Below are 27,579 nucleotides of genomic sequence, written 5' to 3' on the forward strand. Positions count from 1 at the left end.
AACTGCACCATCCAGGCGCTCCATAAAAACTGACATAGATACTCTAATGTGATATTCATCGTGTTATAATTTATACTACATTCCTACTAGGTTTTTTGTCTTTTGGTTGACTTACACAGGAAACTATTTTTAAATACTGAGAAAAGTAGTAGTCCCTTCTTCCCATGAAGACTGGTTTGCACACATGTCATATTTATGGAAATAGCTCATATGTGGACACATTCATCAAATCCATACATCACTAAGGCTATTGTTATAATTTACTGTTATTAACAAGTTCTATTGTTATTTTCTGAGGTTTATGTGATTGAATCTACTCAGTGGTGTTGATCCTATGAATTGCTGCTATAAATGTTTTTTTGGTCACTTTAGTAACATACCTGTGCTTTCAATACTGGGAACTTAAAATGGTACGAATCAGAATTGTTTTCCAAACCATCATCTTGGCCCAAAAGCATTAGCTTTGGAAACAGTAATCAAGTGATGACTTCTGGGGTTTTAGGTTTTGCTTTGTTGCTTTGTCCGTATACTGATTTCCAGGGGTCAGGATTTTTCTTATAGAAATGATAGGTGTGGGTACTGTTGTGTCAGTAAGTGTTGTGATTACTTATCTAATCAGTCCCACCCAATTTAACAGGCGGCTCTTTTTCAGAAAGACGGTTCTTTCATTTGTAAAACAAAAAACCAAGGTTCATTGAATAGGCTTGAAGGGAGGGGGACAGTAGTACCTGAGATCATTGTTTTCTTGTCTCCCGGTAATGAAAAAGCCTGAGTAATCATAACATCATAACATCTCAGAGTTCAAGTGCCCATGGAGGTCATTTAGTCCAGGAGTTTTCAAGTAAGAGTAGTCATATCCCTAGGTATGAAGATTACTTGAAGACCTTCCTCCCTCCCTCCCTCCCTTCCTCCCTCCCTCCCTTCCTCCCTCCTTTCCTCCCTCCCTCCTTCTTTTCTTTAATTCATGAAGACTTTTCAGTGAGGAAGGGAGTAGTCTGTTTTAAGGGAATTCATTTCTAGAACCTCAATAATTCCCGGATGTAGACTCTCTTTACAACAGAAGGGACCTTTCACATACTCAGTATCTTACTATGACGCACTGTCTTGAGCATAAAGCTTCCAGTGTGCCAAACAAAGGCAAAATTTAAAGCATTCTTGTTGATGAAGCCTCCTTTATTCGAGACACCCTAAGCCCAAGGTAGGGCTTTAGTGTCTTTCCTTGTCTTGCACATATTTCTATCAAGGACAAAGTGTGGCATTAAGAATTGGAATATTTAAGGCTGTTGGTAGGTTTTGAAATCTGATAGATCAAGAAGGAGGGAGAACCTTTTCGTGCAATGACCTTATCATTCATCCCAACCATTGGCAAAGGATGCTCTTCACTGCCAGTAGAGTTTCATGACTGCCAAGAGAACATCAGTGAGGTAAGAAATAATAAAGGCAGCGATGCCTTATTCAGTCCAATTGCCAAACTCATGGCAAGGATTTGTGCTTTATCTGTCTACTATCTCCCTCGAGTAGGAGTGCAGAATTGTTGAGACTGTGACAACGTGGATAGTAATTTATTTGAACTGAAACAATAAGTCAGACTTTTTCTGACAGAGTTTGATTTTAATGAGTAGTATCTCAGCCAGTAAATTATACAGCATTTCCTGTAAGTTAAATGAGCTAGTTAGAGACATTTAAAGCATACGATACGACAAAAGCATTAAAAAATATCGCAATAACAAAGATGAACTAAAATGAACACAAGGTCCATCTTCCACCCCATTCTGCACATACCAGATTAAACAAAGCCACAGAGTAAAGGAGTAACGGGTGCGATTAGTAGTGTTTTGCTTTCTTTTTGGGGGGTATACTGCACAGAGGCTGACAAATGGGTGGTTCGGAAAACTTGGTAACAAATACGTGTGAAAGCAGGTGGCTCTCAGTTCCGTGCTTCCGATGAAACTGAAGAAGAAATGTGACGGAACCAACAACTTGTAGACTGCTAAACACACCTTTTAGAAATAGATCACAGGGGCACCTGGGCGGCTCAGTCAGTTGAGTGTCTGACTCTTGATTTAGGCTAAGGTCATGATCTCATGGTTCCTGGGATTGAGCCCAGATGCTCTGTGCTGACAGTGTGGAGCCTGCTTGGGATTCTCTCTCTCTCTCTCTCTCTCTCTCTCTCTCTCTCTCTTTTTCTCTCTCTCCCTCTCCCTCTTTCTGCCCCTCCCCAGTTCTCTCTCAAAAGAAATAAATAAAAACATAAAAAAAAGTAGGTCACAAATTCTTGACATACGAATAATAAGGATTTCAAATAGTTGAAATCACTCTAAAAAAATCCTTTCCTTCCCATCTGCTTATTTTGTGGTTAAGATTTCTTATGTTTATATTCATAAAAAAAAGAAAAACAGGAATAAAATTGATACTGAATCTTGCCTGGCTTTGTAATAATTAATATCCATCCATGGGGGCACCTGGGTGGCTCAGTCGGTTAAGTGTCCGACTTCAGCTCAGGTCACGATCTCTCGGTTCGTGAGTCTGAGCCCCGCGTCGGGCTCTGTGCTGACAGCTCAGAGCCTGGAGCCTGCTTCGGATTCTGGGTCTCCCTCTCTCTCTGCCCTTCCCCCACTCACACTCTGTCTCTCTCTCTCTCTGTCTCAAAAACAAATAAACATTAATATCCATCCGTGAATACATGAATTATTTGGAAAAGTCCCCAGTCATCTCATTCAGAGAGGTATTTTTGATACATTTTCGCCTTTTATATTTAATAATTATAAAAATGTTTACCATTTTTATAATAGTTAGGTTGATTTCAGCCAAATGTGTACAACTAATAATTATAAATGTAATTTGGTATAAAAGGAAACAGGCTTTTTAAAAACATGTATGAACATTATGGTGGTAGGAAATAAGATTTAATTAAAATTTGTATTTATAATTTGTTTTAAGGCACAAGAACGAAACAGTTTGAAGGTCACGCATCTATTTTAGCTTTTCCTATGAAATACGAATCTCAGTCTAAAGTGGCCATCCGCTTCTGTTTGCTTCCAATTATGACACCATTTAGAACGAATTTATTTTGAATGAAAGTCTTCGAATGTGTCTTTTCTAAAAGGTAGATGGAGACCTGACCTCTCATTATCATCAGTGATGTAGAGATACAAGGACATCGCTGACCTTCTTCTGCTTAAATCCACTGAACTGGCAGCTTCGTATGACATTCCTGCTAAAGCCTCTAGTGTGAATGTCAGGGGACCATAGTTTTGTGAAGGGGCTTTGTCTGTTTAAATTCTGCACTACCGCTTTTCAAGTCCCGGCCGGTCTCTAATTTGGCCAAGTCAAGTGTGGTCATTCCTGTTAGCGTTTCCAAATGCTCTTTATTGATCGGAAACACACCTGGGAGTCAGCGAGCCATTGACACGGCTTGATAAACTTGTAAATACTTGAACAACCTTTTCCTCTGAAGCGCATCATTCCTCTCAGATAAAAGCCTGGACACAGATGTCTTTCATCATGCCCTGAATTCCAGAAAATTTTGGCTTCAGAGGAAATAAAAGGAGGGCCAGTTCTGGCGTGCTCTCTCCTCCCTTACTGAGATCACTCCATCCTTAAGCCCCCGGAGCCTGAACCTGGGAATGATCATAGGAATCAGTAAGGTTGTTTGTAGGTTTTACTAAGAGAATAAAGGAGGAAGAATGGAGGAAAAAATAGACAGGGCCACAGAGTGCCCTGGAGTTATTCTAAACTCAAAGCTTGTAGGTTAGGAATCAAACCAATTAAAGCCTTCACAGTAAGAGGGAGGTGCACCGTGTCTTCAAACACAATAGGGTATCATCTTGAAGGTTTTTTCCCCCCAATGTATCCTGTTGGGCCTGAATGTGGGAGCCACTAGGAGTCTTTTTACCTACTAACTGTGATTTTCCCTTTCATCAGTAACTATGTGTCCCAACAGTCCACGTCTTAAAATATGGTTGTCAGAGTGTGAAAACAGAAAGAGGCCACGTCCCCAAAGCCATTGTTACTCCTCGCCCTCTTGGGTGAGCCACGGTTTAGAGGCAAACGCATCGGTAGGTGGCATTTTTTCAGATAACGCATTAACAATGCCTTGAGCTCTCAGATACTGTATAAGTAATAGTGTACCAACCCTAGATGTTACAAGAATCAACTGGAATATTGAAATCATACTGGTAGTTAGGAGGCTTGGTATCTAAACATTATTTTGTGACATCAGAAAAACCACCCAAAGATGCGAAAGACTAAATATTTTGCCATACGTATCATGAATCTGCTGCCTGCATATGATGGGAATAAACGAGCCTTTAATTATTAAAATGGAAAGGCAGAAGAGAAATCCAACTGTAAAAGTCTAAGTCAATTGTTGAGGAGGGTAAGTGATAATATCATCTGGAGTCCCAGAGAAGCACTAATAATTAAGATGTCAGGAAGCAAGGTTAGGCATTTACAGACAATCAATAGCCCACCCTCCAACTCTGTGACCTAACCTTGGATTCAGACCCTGACTTTGAGATCTCGGAGAGAACATCTCTTTTTATAAACAACCACACGCCGTAACTTACCATTGCGGACACAGAGCGTTACCTCGCAGGCAAAGCGAATTAAAACACAGCTGCCTTGCAAACACAGTTTAATGAACAAAATCAATACAGCACCTAATGAAGGAACTATTACACGTCGCAACAAACATACCATGAACAATACTGAGTAAAACTCATGGCACCTGCCGTCCTGTTAGTTCATTTCTTCAAATCACCGGCATCTTTAAACTGCTCTAAGTTTTAATTCTCTGAAATTGTCCAGTAGTTGAGAAAATTCATGCATGATGACCAATAAAGTGAAATTTAAAAGCACTTGAATTACATTGTTTAAACAGGATGAATCCTATATGTGCATGTATATATACATGCACACATGTACAGTTTTTAAATTTGTACTCAAACAAAAGGAGTTGGAAATTTCCTTTGTTTAGATATAATTGACATCACACATTGTATTTGTTTCAGAAGTACAATGTAATGATTTGACTTTTGTTGTATACAACTGCGAAGTGATCACCACAGTAAGTCTTGTTAACAGCCATCATTTCACATAGTTATAATTTTGTTTCTTATGATGAGAACTTGTAAGCTCTACTCTCTCGGCAACTTTCAAATATCCACTACGGTATTATTAACCATGATCACCATGCTGCATGCAGATAGACTCCATAACTTACTTATTTTATAACTGGACATTTATGCAAAAGGAATTTGTTGTTTGTCTGTTTGTTAGTTTTTGTTTGATTGGAAAAGTAATTTTCCAGAGTTATATTAACCAAAATTTACGGCCTTTCTTTGCCTTACGTTATCCCAAACTATTCTATGCTAAATTTTGGCATCTGTCTTATTGTTCCTTTTAAATAAAGGTCGTGTTGAAATATCCTACTATAGGGCCCTCTATTTTCCCCTATGTATGCATTTGCTAACTCATTGTCATTGCCTGCTTGACTTCTATCTTGCCTAGCAATTCACAGGCTCTGAGAACAACTGTGCCTTTTTTTTCCTATTGCTATGTTCTCAGAGCTTTGTTCTGTGCATGGCACATAATACATGCTCAATAAATAAATGCACAGTACTGTGCATTCAAAGGAATCTTAAGGATAAGATAGATTCCTTTCATAAAACCCACATAACTAAAAATATTAAGCCAGGAGGAGTTGGTTAATAATAAGTAACTAATAATAAGGATTTCTATTATTGCTTTAGAGAATACTCTGGATGATGATTTAAAGATACATCTTCTTAAAAATTTAGCTACAGATTACAAGTGCAAAATCTAGAACTGCATTAAAAAGAGTGAACTAATAATTATTGACATGTATCAAATGCTCGTCACGTTCCAGTCAGGGCTTGGCATCCTTCGTGTGTTCTCTGATTTAAACCTCAGTGCCACCCCATGCAGAAACAGGAGGTCAGGGAAGGTAATTTATGTAAAGCCACCCAGTAAGTGACACAGCTTCAATTCTTTTTTTTTGAATATTTATTTTGAGGGACAGTGTGTACATGCACATGAGTGAGAGGGGGAGGAGCAGAGAGAGAGGGAGAGAGAGAATCCTAAGCAGTCTCTGAGCTGTCAGCACAGAGCCTGACACGGGGCTCGAACCCACGAACTGTTGAGATCATGACCTGAGCCGAAACCAAGAGCCAGACGCTCGACCACTGAGCCACCCAGGTGCCCCGACGGAGCTTCAGTTCTTACCACGAGGCTCTGCCAGCATTTGGTTTGTGTATACTTTGCAAGGCACTGTGGTGGGTCCTTTATGCACTTTATATCATTTAGTCATGCTATTTTCGTATGTTCATTTGACAAACACGTAGTGAGCACCTTTTACACGTCTGTAACTGTGCTGAGAGCTTGGGACAGGGCAGTGGAAGATAGATGTGGTCTGTGCCTCATACTCTAGCAAAGAAGGCCTCCATTAAGTAGTAATGGTGATAGGCACAAACATTCTTCAAGCATTTTTATGTATGATACACCATTTTCAGTATTTCCGCTGAATACTTAAGACTGTTCCAATGATGAGAAAACTTAAGGCCAAAGAAGCTACATACTTTGTCCCATGTAACAAAGCCATTAATGATCAGAACTAGGACGTGAGGCCAGAAGGGGTAGGTTGAAGAGCCTATACTCGATCTTCCTCCCGTACTGTTTCTATATTAGAGTATGGCTTGATCAACAGCCAGAATGTGGAAAGCCTTGTAAGTCCCTTGTAGGCATCCGACCAGAATCTAAGTCACTGAGGAAGATCAGGTAGGGTACTTATATCTCAAATTTGTGTCTGAAGACCGTGGGACAAGACTGGAGACGTAACGTCCCAGATTGAAGGTGGCTTCTAGAATCTAGGTGAGAGATGATGGATCCAAGAGACACTGTGGGGTTGGAGCGGACAGGACTAGATGATGGACTGAATATGGAGGTGACAGAAGAGGAGGAGACAGGCTTGCTTCTTCAGCTCCCGGCCCAGGTAACTAGGTGAATTATGATGCCGTTTCCTGACACAGAAAGCCCTGGAAGAGAGACCGATTTGGAAAGAGAGATGACGGCACTTGTGTTTTCCAAAGATGGCGCCCACGGCATCTTCCATTCCATAGGCTCTTACGCAACGAATCCCTGCCACTTCCTCACACAAAAGGGGGAGTTTGATTCTCCTTCCCGTGAATCTGGGCTGATCATCCTGGCTCTCTGGACCAACGGGATGTGATGAAAGGGACATCTGCACATGTCCAATATCTTAGGATGTGAGAAGGCTTGTAACGTCTGCGTTGGTTTCTCGGAATGCTCCCTCTCTTGGGATACGTCCCTTCAGCACCAGCTGCTATGCTCTGAGAAGCCCAAGCCACATGGAACGCCCTGTTTAGATGCTCTGGTCAACAGCCACAGCCAAGCTACAGCTCACACACAGCACCAACTGCCAGCCACCTTGGACTTCTGGCTCAGTGGAGCTTTCAAACAGCCCCAGCTGACATCTGAAAGGAACTGCACGAAAGACCCAAGCACAAACACAGGAATTTCCCCATCTGCAGAATCAGGAGAGATGACAACAGTTGTTCTTTTCAGCCACGGACTCCTGGTGTGGCTCGTTAGGCAGTGATAGAGGACCAAAGCAGTCGATGGGTTCAGTTTTAGACATGTGAAGTTTGAGGTGCTTGGAAGACACGCAGGTGGAGAAGTTCCAAAGGCACTTGGAGAGATTTTACACAGTCGGTGTCTGGATCTCAAAGAGAGAGAAATATCTACGCCGCACATATTGGTTTGGGAACACACAGAACGTAACATAGCGCAAAGCACATAGCACGCATCCGAAGCCAGGAGAGGGGATAAGAGAACCCAGAGGAATTATACTCTGAAAAGGCAGAGTTCTGAGCAACAACAATGTGGGGGGGTCCAGCGGAGACGGGCGAGCCGACTCAAGGAGCTGAGAAGTCACTGCCAAAAAGTCAGGAGGAAAGCCAAGGTGAATGTGGTATCACAGAAGCTAAGAGAAAAGAGCATTTCAATTCGGAGGGATGGATTAACTATCAACTGCTACCAAGAACTCACATCTGGTAACGACTGAAGAGGATTCAATGACGATACAGACAGTGCAACGGCTAACTCAGGAAGACATGGGTTTCGATGAGTGGTGCCAGGCACATCCGTGAGAGAGGAATTCACGGATGGTGAAGAAATGAACAGAGAGAGATTACACCCAAGAGGGGCTGGCTGTAGGGGCGCCTGGGTGGCTCAGTCGGTTGAGCGTCCGACTTTGGCTCAGGTCATGAACTCACGGATCATATGAGTTCGAGCCCCACGTTGGGCTCTGTGCTGACAGCTCAGAGCCCGGAGCCTGCGTCTCCTTCTCTGTGGCTCCCCCCCCCCCCCCCCCCCCCCCTCCCCCCCTCCCCCCCCTCCTTTCACAAAGACACAAAAAATAAAAAAAAAAAAAGAAGGTTGGCTGTAAAGGGAGAAGAGAAAAATAAGGTGGAGCTGGAGTGGGAGGTAGAGTCAAGGATTTTTTTGTTTTTAGAACCTCCGGAGTCTCCACTGTTGCCTAGAAGGTGGCAATAGGGGGGCTACTTTGAAGATACGGACCGGAATCGCGCGTACTCACGGAAAGATCAGCCTTAAGTATGGGGCAAAAAGAGTGAGAAGTGTAGATCCAGACACACATAGGCGTGGAGATTTGCTTCCAGGAAACGGAGAGAACTTCCGCTGAAGGTTTCTGTATGTTGTTGATTGGAAAGTCCATCCGCGGAGAGAGCCGGGCTTCCGAGGACCGTCGGAAGATCTGGAGAAATTGTTGACGAGTGTGGAAAGAGTTGGCATGGGCAAAGGAGCCAGGCTGCCAGACTGTTGGGAGTCAGTGAGCCAGGAGATGGCCAGGACTATTTCCTCTTCACATGCGAGGAAAGCAAGCTCAGAGAGGTTAAGTAACCTGCTCAAGGCTCCAAAGTACGTAACTGAAGGAGCTGGGATCTGAAGACAGGCCCCTGTGACTGTTTCCAGCACATTAGACTAAATGAATTCCTTGGTCCAGGGGAATAATTTTAGTTTCTGGAAAGAGACTGGCATTGGAGGCTCAAAAACCTCATTCTTACCTCTCCCTTCACATTGTCCACACCTATCGGTTTCGCCTGAGATCCCACACTTCTGACATCTCATCTCCAAAATCTGGACTCAAAGACGGTCTCAGGAATAATCAGTAAAGGATCATGGCATATAATACAAATTCTTCTTTTACGTACTAAATACCGCTTAGAAACTCCCGTTCAAATGAGCTTACAAGCAAGCAGGGAGTTTACAGAAACCTTAGCACCGCGATTGTTCCTTAGAATTATATTTGTAAAATAAAAATAAAGGAGGACTGGATGAACAAAAGTACGGTATTGAGAAGCTACCACGAATCAATTGTCTCATTATGTTTAGCACAGTTAATTCGCCCAGTGAGCCTTGTTCAGAATTCTAAGGATTTCTTAAGGGTTGTAATCTAGAATTTCTAAAGAGATGACGTGATATATTTCTCTGGATAGTTTATAAAACTGAAATAGTGGACGATGGTGTATGGAGACTGCAGGATCATCACAAAGGCTTAAAAGCTATGATTTTAAGGTACCTCCCCCTTCTTGCAAACGCCGTCCCGTCACGCTCCCCTGAGCCCCGTGTGTTTAAGTATTTAAAAGATACATACCAAGAAGCTTTACTTGGAAAAATGGAAATAAGAATTCCTTATAATTTAGGGGTTTTTTGGGTGGGGGTAGAGAGGGTACTATTCAAGAAATAATAAAGAAGACAAGTGACTACTGTTTAGGTCACACTTTGGACAAGGTCTGAGTCAAGAGCTGGCCTTCTTTCCAAAAGGAAACATTCGTATGAACTCCCAGGGCAGCTGGCCGGCTGGGGACTCAGCTTTCCTCCAGGGAACCTAACTCATCCTGGGACATCTGCTGACTGTTCCTTAGGTAGGGGGCTTCTTCACAAGGCTTGAAAGAAGTGACTTTACTTCCATGGAGATACAGCTGTTCCGCAGGCACATAAAAACCGAACCCAGTGCATTCTAGGGTCACCTGGGGAACTGCAGTCCCTCTCAGAGGAGGGGACTTACAGAACAGTGTTTTTTTGAAACTGTGGACCACAGTCTTTTGCAAACTGTGGAATTATCGAAGTGAGTTTCAACCAGCTTGTATAACTGGGAAACACAATAAAATAGAGCGAAAGCAAAAAACAAAAAACAAAGAAAACCAGGTGTGTTTCACACAACGAGGATAAGCATTATTTTGGGAACCAGATTTCAGATGTATGCGTGTGTGGGTATGCAGATTCTGATATAATGCAGATTTCTCTCTGCGGTCATACAGGATAGTTGCAAACTCTTATCAGCCACAGAATTTCTGAAGCCGTATGTACATGATATTCTTTCAAATGCCTGGAACTGACAGGATCCCAGACAGTTCATTCCAAGGTTGTCCTAAAATCTTCTCACAGATCTGAACCACTGAGCACCTTGACCAACGTTACAAAGTAAACAGGTGAAGAAGCTAAAATTTGAATAGAGGTTTAGGCGAGCTGAGGAACGCTGATGCAGGCAGAGGAGGGATTTCTTGGCCAAATCCCAGGAACCAGCACGAGGCTCGAGGAGCATCTCTGAATCCACACTTTCTCGGTATTATGCTTTCCAAGTACAGTGAAACTAATTAGCCTATTTTCATTTTCCGCATACTAACAGGTCAGGATGTAGTACAATAAAACGTGTCTACAATAAGCCTTTTTCTCTTTAGTCTAATTTCTTGGGTCTGTAAAAAAAGTTCTCTACATGTGTGGTTCGTTAAGAGCATCGGGCCTTTTTTACAGAAACCATCCACTTTAAGAGACAGGCTACATTTCAATCTACATAGACTAAAAATAAACACTCTTAATTTCTGTGCAGTTACTCGATCAGTTCACATGTGTGTTATCAGTGTACGAAAAATTACACAATTGTTTACTTAATTGCAATTTCCCTCACCTACTGTTTTAATTACTTCGGGTGTGGGGACACGTTAGTCACCAGCTTGCAGCTTCTTGGAACATGGAGAGCTTTGTATTAAAAGGCTCCGTACAGGTGTGGGGCCAAGGGTGTTTGTTATTACTATGAAAATCCTACGTCTTATAGGATTCCTCAGTCTCCCCAAGAAGGAAGAGAAACGTCATAGGGTATTATTGTTAAAATAAAACAGAAGATGAGAACACAGAGACCAAAACAAAAACCCCGACGGAAGTGTTAGCCCTGGTGAATGGCTACACGTAACATAGTAGCATATGCATAAAAATAAGCAAATATATATTATGTTATGTATAAATCGACAATTGCTTCTTTCTGGTCTTGCAAAGAAACTAGCCATGTGAGGATGAACATAATTGATGCCAAAGCAGAATACAAATACATGAGATAAGAAGAAACAAGGGGGAAGAAAAGCTTGGGAATTGCTTAAAGGCAGATGATATATTTATGTGACAAAAAAAGGTATCCTGATCCGGTTGCTTTGAGATATGAAGTATTATGACATTTTGCAAAAAGCCAGAGAATTCCAAGTGTCAAAACATATATACATGCGCACACACATATCAAAATAATAGACAGGGATATACAATATAGATATAGACAGGTATATAGTATTATATTATATATGATATAAATCTACACACGTATATATACATTTTCCTGGGAGTTCATATGGAAAAATGAAATAAAACATTCTCAAACCTCTTAAATTCCGTTTTTAATTCAGAACAAAATGCTTTGAAAGTCTGTTAGCCAAAGGGCAAACTTTTTTTTTTTTAATGCATATTTATTTTTGGAGAGAGAGAAAGACAGAGAGACAGAATGCAAGCTGGGGAGGGGCAGAGAGAGAGGGAGCCACACAATCCGAAGCAGACCCCAAGCTCTGAGCTGTCAGCACAGAGCCCGACGCGGGGCTTGAACTTACGAACAGTAAGATCATGACCTGAGCTGAAGTTGGACGCTTAACCAACTGAGCCACCCAGGCGCCCCCAAAGTGCAAACTTTTGAAGGTTTACAGCAAGGGCAAGCAGAGAAAGGTCAATAAATTCTAATCCTTTAATGTATTTTGTATTTGAAAGCTTTTATAACAAAATTAATATAGTATTCTATACTATAATTCCATAAGCTAGTTGAATGAAAACAAAGCTTAATATGCCCAAGATAATATAAGAGATGATATATTGAATTATAGCCTCTCTACAGACTAAAAGTAAAACCAAATACACAACTGCAGGAGGGAAAGCCAGTAATGCCCAGCCATCAAATCGGAAGGCAGAAAATCATATTATTCCTATAATAAAAATGTGAACTTCCAATCTTTCAAGTGAATGACTAAAAACCCCTCATTAAAAGATGACGTCATATTTCAAAATCGTTTCCCTCTCGGGGCGCCTGGGTGGCTCGGTCGGTTAAGCGTGCGACCTCGGCTCAGGTCACGATCTCACGGTCCGTGAGTTTGAGCCCTGCGTCGGGCTCTGGGCTGACGGCTCGGAGCCTGGTGCCTGCTTCCGATTCTGTGTCCCCCTCTCTCTCTGCTCCTCCCCCACTCGTGCTCTGTCTCTCTCTGTCTCAAAAATAAATAAACGTTAAAAAAAAAAAATTCAAACGTTTCCCTCTCCCAGATATAACTGGATGCGACATGGATACAAATGCATTTATGGGAAAGAGGTATGAAAAGAAACGCACACGACACGGAGCTCTTTCTCTTACCATTGTCGCCAGAAGGTAATGACACAGTGTTTGTCGGCGCCGCCTCAGAATTCACTTTTCCGTTCTCAAATGTGTCGTTTTCGGGCTGCTGCAGCTGCCAGTTGAGGCCAAAGAGATGCATCGCTGGGGGTAAAGAATGCGAGTTGTTGAAAAGTCTGCTGTTTTTAGCTAGGACGGCACATGGTGAGCATGTTTACAACAGGATTCGTACGTAACGGTAACATCTCCGCGTTCTGAAATACTAAAGATGATTGTGTTGCAACAATTAGAAAATAAACAGCTTCTAACACAATCGCAGTTTAGGTATCACTGCAGCACAATATTGGTACCAGAAAACTCTGGGGAATGAATGTCTATGTGCTCTGCTTTGTCTGAGTTCCACTCCTCACCATCGCGGAGGTAAGGGGTAAAGTGCTCTGCAGTGGCATCTGCTAAACTTGCCTGACCTCAGGCCATTTGCACATGTCGAAACCTTCGTTGCAACATCCTTATATTCTCAAGAAACATGACGCTACTCATTTGGACTAAGGTAAAAAGTAATTACTCGTCTCACCGATAAATTTGCTGGCCTACGAAATGATCAGAATGGATTTAGATGCACAAAACAGAGTGACACTGGACTATTCTAAATTTAAGATGAGTTTATGACATTCCATTAAAAAATGGCATGGATGACGTAACATGTTATGTGTCAGGTAAGTTCACGTAGAGTTTCTGATGTGGGTATGATAAGCTTGCAGATTCATGAAAATTTTGTAAGTGTGTTTACTGATTTTCTTTATTTAAAATATTTAGAAAGTAGACGACTATAAGACTTTCTAATTATAAATTTATAAATGTAACAGAATTTGAAAAATTTTATTTTTAATATATTTGAAATATTCAGAACAATCACTGTAATAATACTGACTGCTAACACTCAACTAAACATTCACTTGTGTTCCACAGAATACAGTTTCAGAATTAATCCCCAAGGAGGCTAAATATCCACAGGGAGACACAGTTGTAGTCACGATACGTATTGGAATTTACGAGAGAGGTGAAGAAAGACATAGTGTTTAAGAAGTATTGTTAGACACAGCATGATAACTACCACTGTCAAAAGGCAAGCCCTTATTACATATGCAACATACGCAGTAACACAATTACACTGGCACAGTGGAAAGAAGAGGGGTTTAGAGGTTAGATTTTGGTTTAATCCTCAACTTGGGATGAAATGATGTAATACTGTTAATACTAGTTTTACTTACAAAATGAGGTTGGTCCTTACTTAATAGATATGAACTTTCTAGATCGTATAGGTCTATGGGGGCATATGACGGACAGTTAGTTAATACGTAGCAGGACAGCTCCTAGTACGTAAGTATTTCATTTATTTATTCTGTACTCTACTGAACTATATGAAGTCACCTGACCAGACCATGGAAGCTCTCAACATATAGTCCCTTCTGTCTGTAATGCTCACCATCCACTGTAAAATATCCATTCATCACTCAGATGTTAGGCACCAACGATGTGGGGAAGCCGTCTCTGACTGGGCCGACCATCTCTGTCAAGACCGTTCTCATTTACTTTTGTATCTCATGTACCTTATACGTAGGAAGTCTTAGTAAGTGTCTGTCAAGTTCATGAAATCTATGTTCTGAGGTTTCAAAATCAAGAAAACAGTTGTGGATGAAAACACAGCAATTTAAAGGAAAAGTTAATAATATAAAAGAAGTGAACGGATAAGAGTAGGGTGTTATATTATTAGTAAGTGATTAATGACTGCATTAGCATAACAGTATATGAAAAGTATATAGTATATAGTAGTATATGAAAATAGTATATGAAAGTCCCCTAGTACCATACACAACTAAAGTTAAAAGATTCAACAGTTTGATTTGAAAAGATTTCAACACTCTACAAGTTTCGCAGTCTTTCGTGAACAATACCTGAAATACAATCATGCCCTAATAAACACAGCAAACACAGATACACACAGAGCTACACCTACCCTGTATATCTGTAAAATGTACATACTCCCCTCTCGAATTATAATCTGCCAGCAACTCCTTTCAAACTCTGGTTTTTCAAGGATTAAGATATACGTTATAGAATCCTTGAATTCAAAAACTGTCAACTTGTAAGGAAGTATAGCTTCACATGTCATTTTGCATTAAATTGCTTAGTATCTGAGCGGCAAAATGTCAGGAGCTTTCTAAACATTTATCGCTTCATACGTTTTTCAAGGTTTCAGATATTTCAGCAATTTTTGAATGAAATAATGGGAACTGGTCCTGCATACAGGAGAAGGTTTGACAGACATACTTTGGCATGCCAATGATAAATATTCCGAAAGGGTCAAAGTTTCTCCACAAAATAATTTATCATCATTGTGGGCTTTTATGTAACATAAAAAGTCTCCCAGGATGATAGATTTGCTTATATTATTGGTTTTAATAGACTTTGAAGTCAAGAGAGAGAGAGAGAGACTCAAGAGAGAGAATCAACGGAAACTGCACGATGTCAAATATTAGAAAGTGATCTTATGTGTGTGTTTGGAGAGTGATTTTATTTTATTTTATTTTATTTTATTTTTTTTTGCAATTTTTTTTGTTTTATTTTTTTAGGCAATAGCTTTCTCACATATATTTTTCTTACAGAAAATCTCAATAAAATGAAATTCCAGTTCTACTTAAGATGTTGTATAATGAGAACCCTACCCAGTAATATTACATCTTTTAACATCGCATTCAAAACAGAGACCAACAAGTTGTTTGGTCTTGGGGTATTATGTACTTTGAAAATCTTGGGCGTTTGGTATTTAGTGATGCTCTTGACGCTCGTTACGTGTAACTTGAGATTTTTATACAAATACAGGGTGTTAGTCAGACTGACTCCAAAAATGACAGAGGCAAAGACAGAGGCAGCAAACTCATAAAAGTCAAAAATGCGATAGAAATTACTGAGCACTGGTGCAATAAAACTCTGTGGGAAGTCTTGGCAGACAAAGGCAGGGAAAATCGGTGAAATAAACTACATATGCAAATAAAGGCGGATGAGCTAATCCTTCAATGCCTGAGCTGGAAAGCACGTTTGAAGCCCTGGGAAGGCGTCTGGTGCCACTACTCATGAAGGGTAAAATCAATCCTTGATTTATGCATGAGCCAGTGGGGGGGCAGGGGGTTGTCCAGAAGTGGCTGGGAGCTAGCTCTGTGCTCTTGTGAGCCCCTCACCCCCGGGGCAGAGAGCTTAGGTGGGCAAGCCTGCACACAGTGTTCCTTGTGTTGGTGTTAGATCTCTTTTTAAAGAAAACATTCACTGGACACTTACTATGTGTCAAATGTGTGTTACCGCCTCACCTGTTTTATCTCCCTGAATCTTCACAAAGACCCCACTTAATACTATTTTTTTTTTCATTTTAAATCTGAGAAAATTGAGGCTTTTAAAAATATTTTTCAGAGAAAGAGAGAGAGAGAGAGAGAAGGGTAGGGGCAGACAGAGAGGGGGAGAGAGAGAGAGAGAGAGAGAGAGAGAGAGAGAGAGAGAGAATCCCAAGCAGGCTCCACACTGTCAGTGCAGAGCCTGGTGCAGGGCTCAATCTCACGAACAGAACTGTGAGATCATGACCTGAGCAGAAATCAAGGGTCTGATGCTTAACCAACTGAACCACCCAGGCACTCCGAAAACTGAGGCTTTTTGAGAGTTTTAGGTTTCAAGCAGGTCAACAGTGGACATTGCCCTTAAACCCAGACGTGGAGGACAGGCATTCCACAACATGCCTGTCCTCTCTGCTACCGGGGGGCAGTGGAATGTGAAAATCCACGCAGAAGGAGGTGAAATGTGACTTTTGTGGGGGCCACAGGCTAGACAATGTTTTCTACTAGATCTGGAAAACTGAAGGCAGAGATAGTATCTGACGGCGGAGGATGGGCAAAGATATTAATAAGGAACATTTGTGTATTCCAGGCACGGTTCTTCTGTATGAGTACTTTTCCACTGTACTATATTCTCTTTTTGAGGAGAAAAATTTATAGTAATAGGATAATGATGGAATTAACAACGGGCTATTGTGGTTAACTCTAAGAGTCTGAAAAACAGCAATTTAAAAACTACATGTAAACGCTACATGTGTGTATTTCAAAGTTACAGAAAGAGCATTCATGTAGCTTTAATCTTAAAAAATTCGTTTCTGATATCTTGTTTCACAGTTTTATATTGCTATTTCTATGTATTTCTGGGCGGTTTTAATGAGGGGCGGGGGCTGGATTCATATCTAAAATGTTATTCAAAGAAGAATGGAATTTGTGAATGGCAGCAGTAACTATATGTCTGCTCGAGTGTGTTTTTTTTATATTTTAAAATACTTTGATGTCTATTATCTTCTAATAATGTACTGCCTGACGGGGGTCATTATCCCTGTTGTGAGTGAAACACAGGCAGAGAGAGGGTTAGTGACTTACCCAATGTTTTTTAAAAAGTTAGTGTAGAAAGACAACTCATGATATGAGATCTCTTGACCCAATTTCAGGACTTCTCTTCCTATATGGTGCTGTTTTCCTTCTGAATTGTTCTGGATTAAAACTGAGCATTCACATTAAAGAAATTAAAAAGAAATTTTAACATAAATTATTAATTTATTTTTTGACAGTACATATAATCAGAAGCTGTCCATTTGTCGAAATTGGCTTCTAAATACAAGATGTTTACCCACTGAAAATGGTAGCATTTTAAAATCATTTGTACGCTGTTTGTCTGGAATTAGAATGTATTTTCTTTGTATTAAACATCTTAGAAATTATGGTTAAGTCCCCAGTTGGTCTACAAATGTCTGTCCTTATATCCAATAGAAATAAATATACACACAGCACCAAAACACATGAACAAGAATGTTCTCAGAAGCATTATTTGTAATAGCCACAAACTGGAAACCCAGATGTCTGCCAGCAGGAAAGAGGAAAAACAAATTATAGCGTAGTCATACAAGGGATTCTACAGACCAATGTAAATGAATAAGGCATTGCCAGATGCAACGGTATGGATAAATCTCACAAGCACAGTATCGAGCAAGAGAATCCATTCACAAAAACAAACAAACAAACAAAACCCATGAATATTGTGTAAGTCAATGCGTATGAAGTTCAGAAGCAGATAAAATTAACTGGTAGGAACAAAAGCCACCAGAATGATTACCTCTAGGGAGGCGGGGCTAGGTAATGACTGGCAAGAGGCCATAGGGTACTTCTGGAATGCCAGGAGTATTTTATTTTTCTTTCTGGGTGGGGGTTCCACTGGTATGTTCGCTTATGATCTGTATACTTTTCTAAATGAATATTACACTTAAATTAAAATTTTTATTCTGGGGCACCTAGGTGGCTCAGCTGGTTGAGCGTCTGACTTTGGCTCAGGTCACAATCTCATGGTCCATGAGTTCAAGCCCCACATCGGGCTCTGTGCTGACAGCTTAGAGCCTGGAGCCTACTCTGGATTCCATGTCTCCCTCTCTCCCTACCCCTCCTGTACTCACGTTCTGTCTCTGTCTCAAAAATAAACAAACATTAAAAAAATTAAAATTTTCATTTAAAAGCAGTCCATCTAACACATAGCAAAAGTAACGAATGTAGATTTTCACTTCCCCACACCCTCCCTGCGGGGGCTTGTCTCTCTGAGGCTCCTAGGTGTTCATTTAGGAAAGATACCAATGTAGAAGGGGAAATGACTCCATCAGAGGAATTGGAGGGAAGAGTGAGGAAAGGCTTCTTTAGGGCAAATCTTGGGTGTCAGAAGGAAAGCAATTTGATCACACAAATTCATGTACTGGGTTAACGACTGTCAGCTCATGGCCATCCCAGACTGATTTGTAGTTTAAAACCATTGTGACTTGTCTCGGGGAGGATGGGGAGAAATTAGAGCCCTTGTACACGGTTGTTGAGATTGTGAAATGGCTCAACTGCTCTGGAAAACACTATGGTAGTTCCTCAAAAAAAAAAAAAAGAAAGAAAACTGGAACAACTGTATGATCCAGGATCCCACTCGTGGGTTATACAACTCAAAAGAACTGAAAGCAGGGACTCAAAGAGATACGTGCACGTTCGTGTTCACAGCAGCACTGTTCACAGCAGCCAAGAGGCAGAAACATCCCCATGTCCACCGACAGAACAACCGATAAAGAACACGTGGTGGATACACACAATGGAATATTACTCAGTCTTAAAAAAGGAAGGAAATCTTGCCACATGGTATAACATGGATGGACCCTGAGGACGTTATGTTCAGTGAAATAAGCCAGTCACAAGAAGACAAATACTGTTTGATTTCACCTATAAGGGGTATCTAAAGTAGTCGAATTTATATGGTGGTCACCAGGGGCGAGGGGTAAGGGAAAATGGGGAGGTGTGGGTTAAAAGGTGCAGAGAGTAAATTCCGTAAGATGCCGAAACGCTGGAGATCTGTGGCCCAGCAATGTGGATGTGTCACAGAGCCCATGAACTGGCCAGACTGCTTGTCTACCACTTAAATCACGCCCTTAATTTCCCTGCTCCCGTGGCCTTTGTTCCTATCGTTCCTGGCTTCTGGGATGCCACCCCCAAGTTGTGTCTGATGAGCTCTCGACCGATACCCGGAGGTCTAGTTGACATGATATTTCTTCATGAAGCCTTCCTGGAATTGAGAACTATTCTGCACCACCATAACACTTTGTAGTGTTTTACCTGAAACATCTCACTTTGTATTTGAATAGATTTTTTACTTTCTGCAGTGTGAGGCGTGGGGAGTTGCAAGAGAACACGAATCTTGGCAGCTAGGGGGTAAAACAAGCACTCTGAGGGAAAAAAGAGAGACGAGTGTGGGAAGAAAGGGAATAAATGATAGGATTTGAGCTCTGAAAAAATGAGACGATCGTTAAGGGAAAAGTTTAATACGTAATTCAGTTTTTTCAATATTGTGCTTGAAGGGGATCTTAGAGGCCTGGATCTCTGAGAAACAGGGGTGACTAACAGAGCCTCTGAGACTGTTAACCGTAAGAAGAAGCCTTGGGGGCACTGAGTCTAATTCTTCCCTTTTTCTCAGGGCAGGAGAACCTAGATTTCCAAGATGACGCCCAGTCTTTTTAAATTAGTTGTAATATCTAATCACATTTGTCAGCCTCAAACGCAATGAGCATATTTTTAATAACATCACCCAAGTCGATCATAAAAAACAAACAAACAAACAAACTATCATGATCATCAACTCTAGGAGTAACTCACATGGGTGGTAAGCCACCAATCACCAGAGCAACCTAGGTTACTAACAGCCAAATAGTCTATTTCAGGCTGTATCTTTTTAGGTTGCCTCACGGTGTTCTTAGATTACAACCAATCTGAAGATGTTTAAAGTGAAATATTTCTTATACGATTTAAAAAAATCCATTCAATAATCTCTCAGTTTTTCTTCCGTAGGCTTTCCCAACTCATGTTAAGACCAAAAAGAAACAACCCTCACTGATCGAAATAATTTTGAGACAGGATTCTAGTAAAGGATTATCAGCGAGATTTTACGACGACATTTTCTTTCAGACTCAAAGGCCATTTGAGTGAAATAAATTACAGCATACGTTCCTTCTACCTTTCAAGGCTGATGGAGGTGAAAGGAATCCGTGATATTATAGCTATTTTACCTCTTCCCCATAGAAAAAAAGGGCATGCCATTGTTTTTACCCAATATATGTTGGTTTGATACTTAAAAGCCAGCATGTGGCATACTTGAAACCAAAATGTGTCATTAAAGAAAATTATACACCACCAAGCAGCAAGTTCGGTGCCATTTTTAGTTCCATATTGCGAGAGAAGGTGCCAAATTTTGATCTTGTCTCTGGGGACCATGCCACGAAAGTTGTTATCACAGCTACTATTATTTCTACTGGCATGATTGCGTTCTCGGATACTGCCAAACACGGATGGGAAGGAGGGGTGGTGACAGCTGGTGACACGGTCCAGCAATCTGCCAGAACCATGGAGCAAATTATAGGGGATGTTGTGAAGCGAACACAGAAGCAGGCACCCTTGCCATCAGAAAGCCGAACGTAGCTTCATGCCACCAGAACCCTGAAGAGTAACATTCTGAGGCTTTGGCAACTTAGAGGAGAGTTCTTAGCGCGCCTGCCGTTACTGGCTAAGCGCTGTTTAATATTACAAGATCAAACAAACATTCTCACAAAGACAGAAAATAAAATATGAGGTAATACGAGAACCAGGAAATGTCATCTTGAGAATGTCTGCAAGTCAGTTTTGTTGACGCTTCAAAGCCTTGCAAGTTCACCGACGCAAGCTAAGGTCTTGAAGTTCCCCTTTCGTGTAACTGACCTCACATCTACCGTGGTGCGTTTTCCCCGAAATAATCTTTCTGAGGAAGATTCATTAAGAACATGTTAGGGGCGCCTGGGTGGCTCCGTCGGTGAAGCGGCCGACTTCGGCTCGGGTCACGATCTCGCGGTCCGTGAGTTCGAGCCCCGCGTTGGGCTCCGTGCTGACAGCTCGGAGCCTGGAGCCTGTTTCAGATTCTGTGTCTCCCTCTCTCTGACCCTCCCCTGTTCATGCTCTGTCTCTCCCTGTCTCAAAAATAAATAAATGTTAAAAAAAAAGATTAAAAAAAAAAGAACATGTTACCAGAGGTGGCAAGAAAAGAAAGTCAGAATTTGACCTTCTATAGCGAAGGGCACAGTTTTCAACATATTGCCTGTGGCACCTCGTGGAGCCTTTGTTTATATTAAAAGAGAACTGGGTCCCGTCTCGATTCTGGCTCCAACTACCTGTGGGACCTCGGCAAGTCACTGGGCTTCTCTGAGGCTTGTATCTCCTGTTTATATAAATATCTGAAGAGCTTGCACGGAACGATCTTTAAGGTCTCTCCCAGATTTAAGTTCTTTGGTCCGTCGATATGTTTTAAAATAGGAATATTTAGACTACATCATTGAGTATGGGCAAAAACATCAGGCATCAATAAGATATCAACATATTAGAATACTAATGCTGTCCCTTTTTTTTTTTTTTTAATTTTGAAAATAAAATGGCAGAGGCCGAACTACCACGTCACGCACACAATTCCCCCCGTATCTTGGGCTTTGAAGGCAACATTTCCTCATTTTTTGTTTCAATTTCATGAATACATAAATACACAGGATGCGCATGTGCAGTGATTCGATTTTATGGAACAAACTCAGAAAAATCCTCTTTAGTATAAGGTAATGATTTGATGTGATACAGGCTTACAGGACACAGCCCGGTTTTCAATGCGAAATGAAAGCATCTCATGTAAAGATGTAGTTTGTAACTTGGACCCCTACTGGTCTGAACTGTCATTAGGAATACATAGTTTTCCATAAATTAGCTTTTGTTTTGGATTTCCTGCTGTGTTCATATACATGTTGAGGGAGTGTGTTAGGCAATATTTTGGCATTTGAATCCATTATTATTTGTTATTAGCTTTCTAAGTCTAGTATTATTCCAACCGTCTGTATCTTGCCTCCCAAACACGGTTGTATTTATTTATCTATCTATTTATCTATCTATCGATCCCAAATATGGTCACTCAAAAATCAGTATTTTTGGAAAACTTTCGTATTAGTACGCATTCAAGCTGTCACGAAGGAGAAGGGTATTATCCCAACCATAGGATATTTTGATATTCAAAGGAGCTAATAACACTTGAGTAGGAAGTTCCTCGGAGTATTAGAAGATAACATGCTAAAATCATAGATTTTATGTAAACTAACAATTTTTCGGGGAGGGAGGGGGAAAGAGAAAAGGAATGGCTGCTGATATATGTCCATTCTGGGTCTTTCTCCTTTCTATTCTGTTTTTGGCATTATGTTACCAATGTTAAGGTAGAATCACTTGGGTGATGAAAATGTCTTGATGAGATAGTGATTCAGTTACATAGATTTGCCAGAATATTTGACTCCTGTTCTCTTAAAAATCAAGTGTATATTAAAAATTTCACTTCTAATTTCATTGCTTTTTTTTTTCTTTCCTAACTGTGTCGACTCAGTGTGACACATTGAAGGTGCCATTGAGGGGACAGTTACTCTAGCCGTCCACTGACGGCCAATGACGAGGCTGACGGGGCTTATGAGAATCCAGCTGTTGTGTCTGTCACCAAGGGAATGAAATCAGGACTTCGAAAACAGGCTGCTTTCCTAACGTTTCCTTCATTTTCTCTCATGTCCAGGCTCTGTTTTCTGAATGAAAGAAGCATTCAGTCTCCAAGCTCATGGAGAGAACAACGTGTTCGCCATTATGATTAGGGGTCCAAAGGGGCCAGTCGTTATCAATCGACTGGGTAATCCTTGAGGAAACAGTTGTCAGCATTAAGGAATATGGCAAGAGGACCAATTTCAAGAGCATTCAAAATACACAATGAAATCATTTACATGATGTATGGATCATTCCCTGCATGCCAATATACTGACCTTGCTCTTCTCACGAAATGTACGTAACAGAGGATTCATCAGCGACAGCTGTTAGCAGCTTTGCCATTGAAACCTCATGGATCTACTCATTATTCAAAAGCCAGTTTTCATCTGGATTCCTTTCTTCTGTAATAGCGTTAAGAGCTGTATCTTACTTTTATGTAACCAGTGTGTATGCATGTTAATAATCTACTTAAACAGAGAATCTTTTTGGCTTGTTTTGACTATTTGGCAAAGGGAGTAGAACAGACCTGAAAATTACAATTCTTTGGAAGTGTAAGACACTTTAATCCTCTTTATTAAAAGACCCGACTATTAAGGACATGGCGATTCCTAGAGGAAAACTGGTTTATTGAAATATAGCAAAGTGCAGGGGCACCTGGGTGGCTCAGATGGTTAAGCGTCCAACTTCAGCTCAGGTCATGATCTCCCAGTCTGTGGGTTCAAGCCCCGCGTTGGGCTCTGTGCTGACAGCTCGGAGCCTGGAGCCTGCTTCAGGTTCTGTGTCTCCCTCTCTCTCTGCCCCTCCCCTGCTGTCTCTGTCTCTCCCTCTCTCAAAAGTAAATAAAAACATTAAAAACATTTAAAAAGCATACGGCAAAATCCAGAAAAACATCCCCTCCAAAATAGGCCATTTCTCCCAAAGAGGGAAAATATGATCTGTGAGTGTGTGTGCACATGTGCGCATGAGTGTGCATGCATGGTTGTTGAGTGGCAACTTGCTACAAGATCGACGACCCTTTGGGAATCTGGGCACAACCAGCTCAGGTAGTTTGCTGTTATCCACGGTTCATCAACAAAAATGTGGTCACCGTCTGCCTCATCAATTCTGGCGAGTGACATGCAATCTACTTGACTACTTCAGGCACCTGGTACATGACAGTAACTTTGACCGATCTTATCAGTCTTCCTTGACCATCTCACGTCATCACACAGGTGGGAACAGATCCTCGGAAGCCAGTGTTCCAGATGCTTCCCCATTAACCTGGGCTGACTTGGAGGGCAGGTTTCCTTACTTATGAACTTATCTTGATGATTACTGATGGATATTTATGAAGCATTTGTGGACATTTACGTCAAAGTCAAACACAAAGGAAGTTGTCATCTCTGATCAGGACACCAGCTCACACTGTCAACCTGCCTTTGTCTCTGGTGGTCTCACACTCCTTTCCTAAAAATAAATGGCCCACTTTCCCACTTTAAACATGCATTGCTTCTCTCTCTCTGTGATTCTTTTCTAAGATTATAAAGAATTTCTCAGAAGAAGTGAAAAGCATCTAAAAATATCTTGACTCTAAAAATAGGGAAGAATGGTAGAATTTGTAATCTGAAATGACGGAAATAATATGGTTAGGTTTTATGTACAAATGCTGTGTACCTCACATAGGCTCACTAACCACATCACGCAGTTAGGTTGTTAAACTACCAACGTAGTTAGTGAAAAGATTAAGGATCTAGAATGAAATTAAAAGGCACAATCAATGGGGGTGCCTGGGTGGCTCAGTCGGTTAAACATCCGACTTTGGCTCAGGTCACGATCTCCCGGTTCGTGGGTTTGAGCCTCGGGTCGGGCTCTGTGCTGACAGTTCAGAGCCTGGAGCCTGTTTCGGATTCTGTGTCTCCCTCTCTCTCTGCCCCTCCCCCCCTCACACTCTGTTTCTCTCTCAAAAATAAACAAACATTAAAACATTTTTTTTTAAAAAAGACACAATCAATGAAGGGGACCTACAGCATTTTCAGTCTCCTCAGCAATGATTCCTATACGTTTTTTAAAAATGTGCCCATCGCCTTTATGATATAATTGTGAACCATCTATGCCTTTTTATCTTAAAACTAAATATTTTTACACTTACATACTTATTTCCTCCGTGAGATTATTAGCTTAAAAATTTAAATACATTTATTTTCAGAGAACACGTTATAGCATCACCTTAAAGGAAAAATCAGTATCTCCTGATACAAACAGAAGACAATAAGAATAAGTGGACTAAACCATAAGCGATGTTATTAAAATCTATGCATAAATGATAGGCAGCAAAAGTGTTCTTTTTCGTGAAAGAAGGATTACAGATACGTGTCCTGACACGCGAACATGTGCCGACAGCTTCGTCATGACAGAATCAGATGCGATGGGGTAAGAATACAAAAGGGAATACATTTCATTTTGTAATTCGGTCTTATTTATTCTCTCCTGTGCACGTACCGCCTTTAAATTCTTAAATCCTTGTGAGGAACAATACCTTGCGAAATGGTGGGGAAAAGTCCCAGATTCAAGATCAAAAGACCCAGAGTATAGTCCCTGTTCAAATACACACTGTCTTTACCACAGGGCAAGCCACTGATTCTCTGGGCCTGTGACTTCTCCTTCTAAAAAGTGTGGATAATTATATTGGATTTACTATGTTGCTATAAGGAACAATGATAGCAGCTAAAGCTATTTGAGCACTTACATTTTATCAGGCACATTCATTATTTTATTAAAGGTCTCCAAGAGCTGTACTCTTACTAATCCTACCTACACTGATGAGGAAATTCAAGTTTATGGAGGGTAGTTCCCTGCTCCAGACTCCACAGCTGGTAAGTGACAGAGGTAGGATACAAAACTCAAGTCTTCCTGCTTTGATGGTCTACACTTAAAAACAGCATTCTGAAAGTATGTTGTAATGGGATAATGCAAATCATCGCGGTAAAGATTACATCTCACTCATCTTCGTGAATTCAGTGTTTCGGAGAGAAATTCAATAATTGCTACGCTTAGTGGAATTAAATTGACTGTGCTACTTGGTAATAATTATAAGGAAATGCCCATAAAAAACAAATTCCACTATGAAAGAGTACTTGCATCATTTTTTTTTTCCCCACAGTGAAGGAACCCGTATTCTAGAACCACATGCAGTGACCTTCAAGGTCGTCTTGGATATCCTTCTGTAGTCCCGGGAAATGTAGGGAAGTGCCTGGAAGGTGTTCTCTGCTTTAGGGGCAGAAGGCCTATTACAAGTGACGAAAGAGCTCCCTAGTGAAGGCAGATGGAAAGATCAGTCTGTGGGTCAAGTATTAGGGAGAAAAGACGATTCCAGGATAGAGCTGGCCAATGTTACGTCACCTTCCTGACGAAGACCACTGGGAAAAGAGCACTAAGTTCCGTCTTTGGAAACCTGAACAAGTTACTAGTGATGGAATCCACCAGGCAAAGGATAGACTGGGAGTTCTTATCTTTCAAAACCCTGAATTTTATCTCAAAAACCATCTGAGTAGTATACAGAAGTGGGTCTAGATTAAAATATAATTGTTCCTTGATTCCGTTTGTTATGTACTTAAAATGCACAATGGGACAGGTCTCAAAGTAATGTCTTTTAGGTCCAACTCAATAATAGTAATTGGACAGGCTGACCTCTATGGTTATTAAAAGCAGAGCAACATGATTTTCATTTCCTAACAATGTTTGAAATACAGGAAACACATGCATTAAATTTCTTCAAAAGAGATTAATAGAGTACTCAGGGATGTTTAGAAAGAACTCACAAATACCATCTCTTTTAACAGTGTTAAAACTGTCTCCTGGGCATACTTAACAAACAAAACTCTCCAAGTACGTGTATTTGTTATCTAAAATTAAGGGGATGGGGTGCCTGGGTGGCTCAGTCGGTTGAGAGTCTGACTTTGGCTTAGGTCCATATCATGGCATGGGTTCAAGCTCCTCATCGGGCTCTGTGCTGACAGCTCAGAGCCTGGACCCTGTTTCGGATTCTGTGTGTCTCTCTCTCTCTCTCTGCCCCTCCCCCACTCATGCTCGGTCTCTCTCAAAAATAAACATCAAAAAAATAATAAAAAAATAAAACACAAAATAAAATTAAGGGGGGGGGGAAACAAACATAAACAGACCATAAATTTTTGTGGCAATTTTTTTAATTAAAAAATTTTTTTAGTGTTTTTATTTTATTTTTGAGAGAGAGAGAGAGAGAGAGAGAGAGAGGCAGAGGGAGCATGCATGTGAGCAGGAGGGGAGCAGAGAGAGAGGGAGACACAGAATCTAAAGAATCAGCACAGAGCCTGATGCGGGGCTCGAACTCATGAGCCAGAGCCGTGAGATCATGACCTGAGCAGAAGTCAGATGCTTCACTGACTGAGCCACCCAGGTGCCCCCTTGTGGCAATTTTAAATCAAGTTGTCCCAACCTTCCAAGGTTAACATTTCTTTCCCCCTTCTAGATGGTTACCTACAAGATGGGTTCCTAGCTACACTAAGTCAACAACGAAAACAAAGGTGTATCATCCCTTTTTGTCTGCAGACACGTCTCGATTTTATCTTTATTATATCACAATATATTGCTTTTAATATTCCTGAAAAATGATTCTTTGGGCTACATTTCGGTTAT

General features: G+C 40.9%; 1 protein-coding gene across 1 annotated transcript in view; it reads right to left on the minus strand.

Annotated features, from left to right (window-relative positions):
- TENM3 (teneurin transmembrane protein 3) overlaps nt 1–27,579 on the minus strand; it is a 294,059-nt gene that overhangs the window by 125,631 nt on the left and 140,849 nt on the right. The window contains exon 4 of the mRNA XM_049631792.1: nt 12,776–12,898. Within this exon, the coding sequence (XP_049487749.1) occupies nt 12,776–12,898 (123 nt within the window). The remainder of the gene's footprint in view (nt 1–12,775; nt 12,899–27,579) is intronic.

Source organism: Panthera uncia, chromosome B1 (genome assembly GCF_023721935.1).
Source record: "Panthera uncia isolate 11264 chromosome B1, Puncia_PCG_1.0, whole genome shotgun sequence".
Classification (NCBI taxonomy): domain Eukaryota; kingdom Metazoa; phylum Chordata; class Mammalia; order Carnivora; family Felidae; genus Panthera; species Panthera uncia.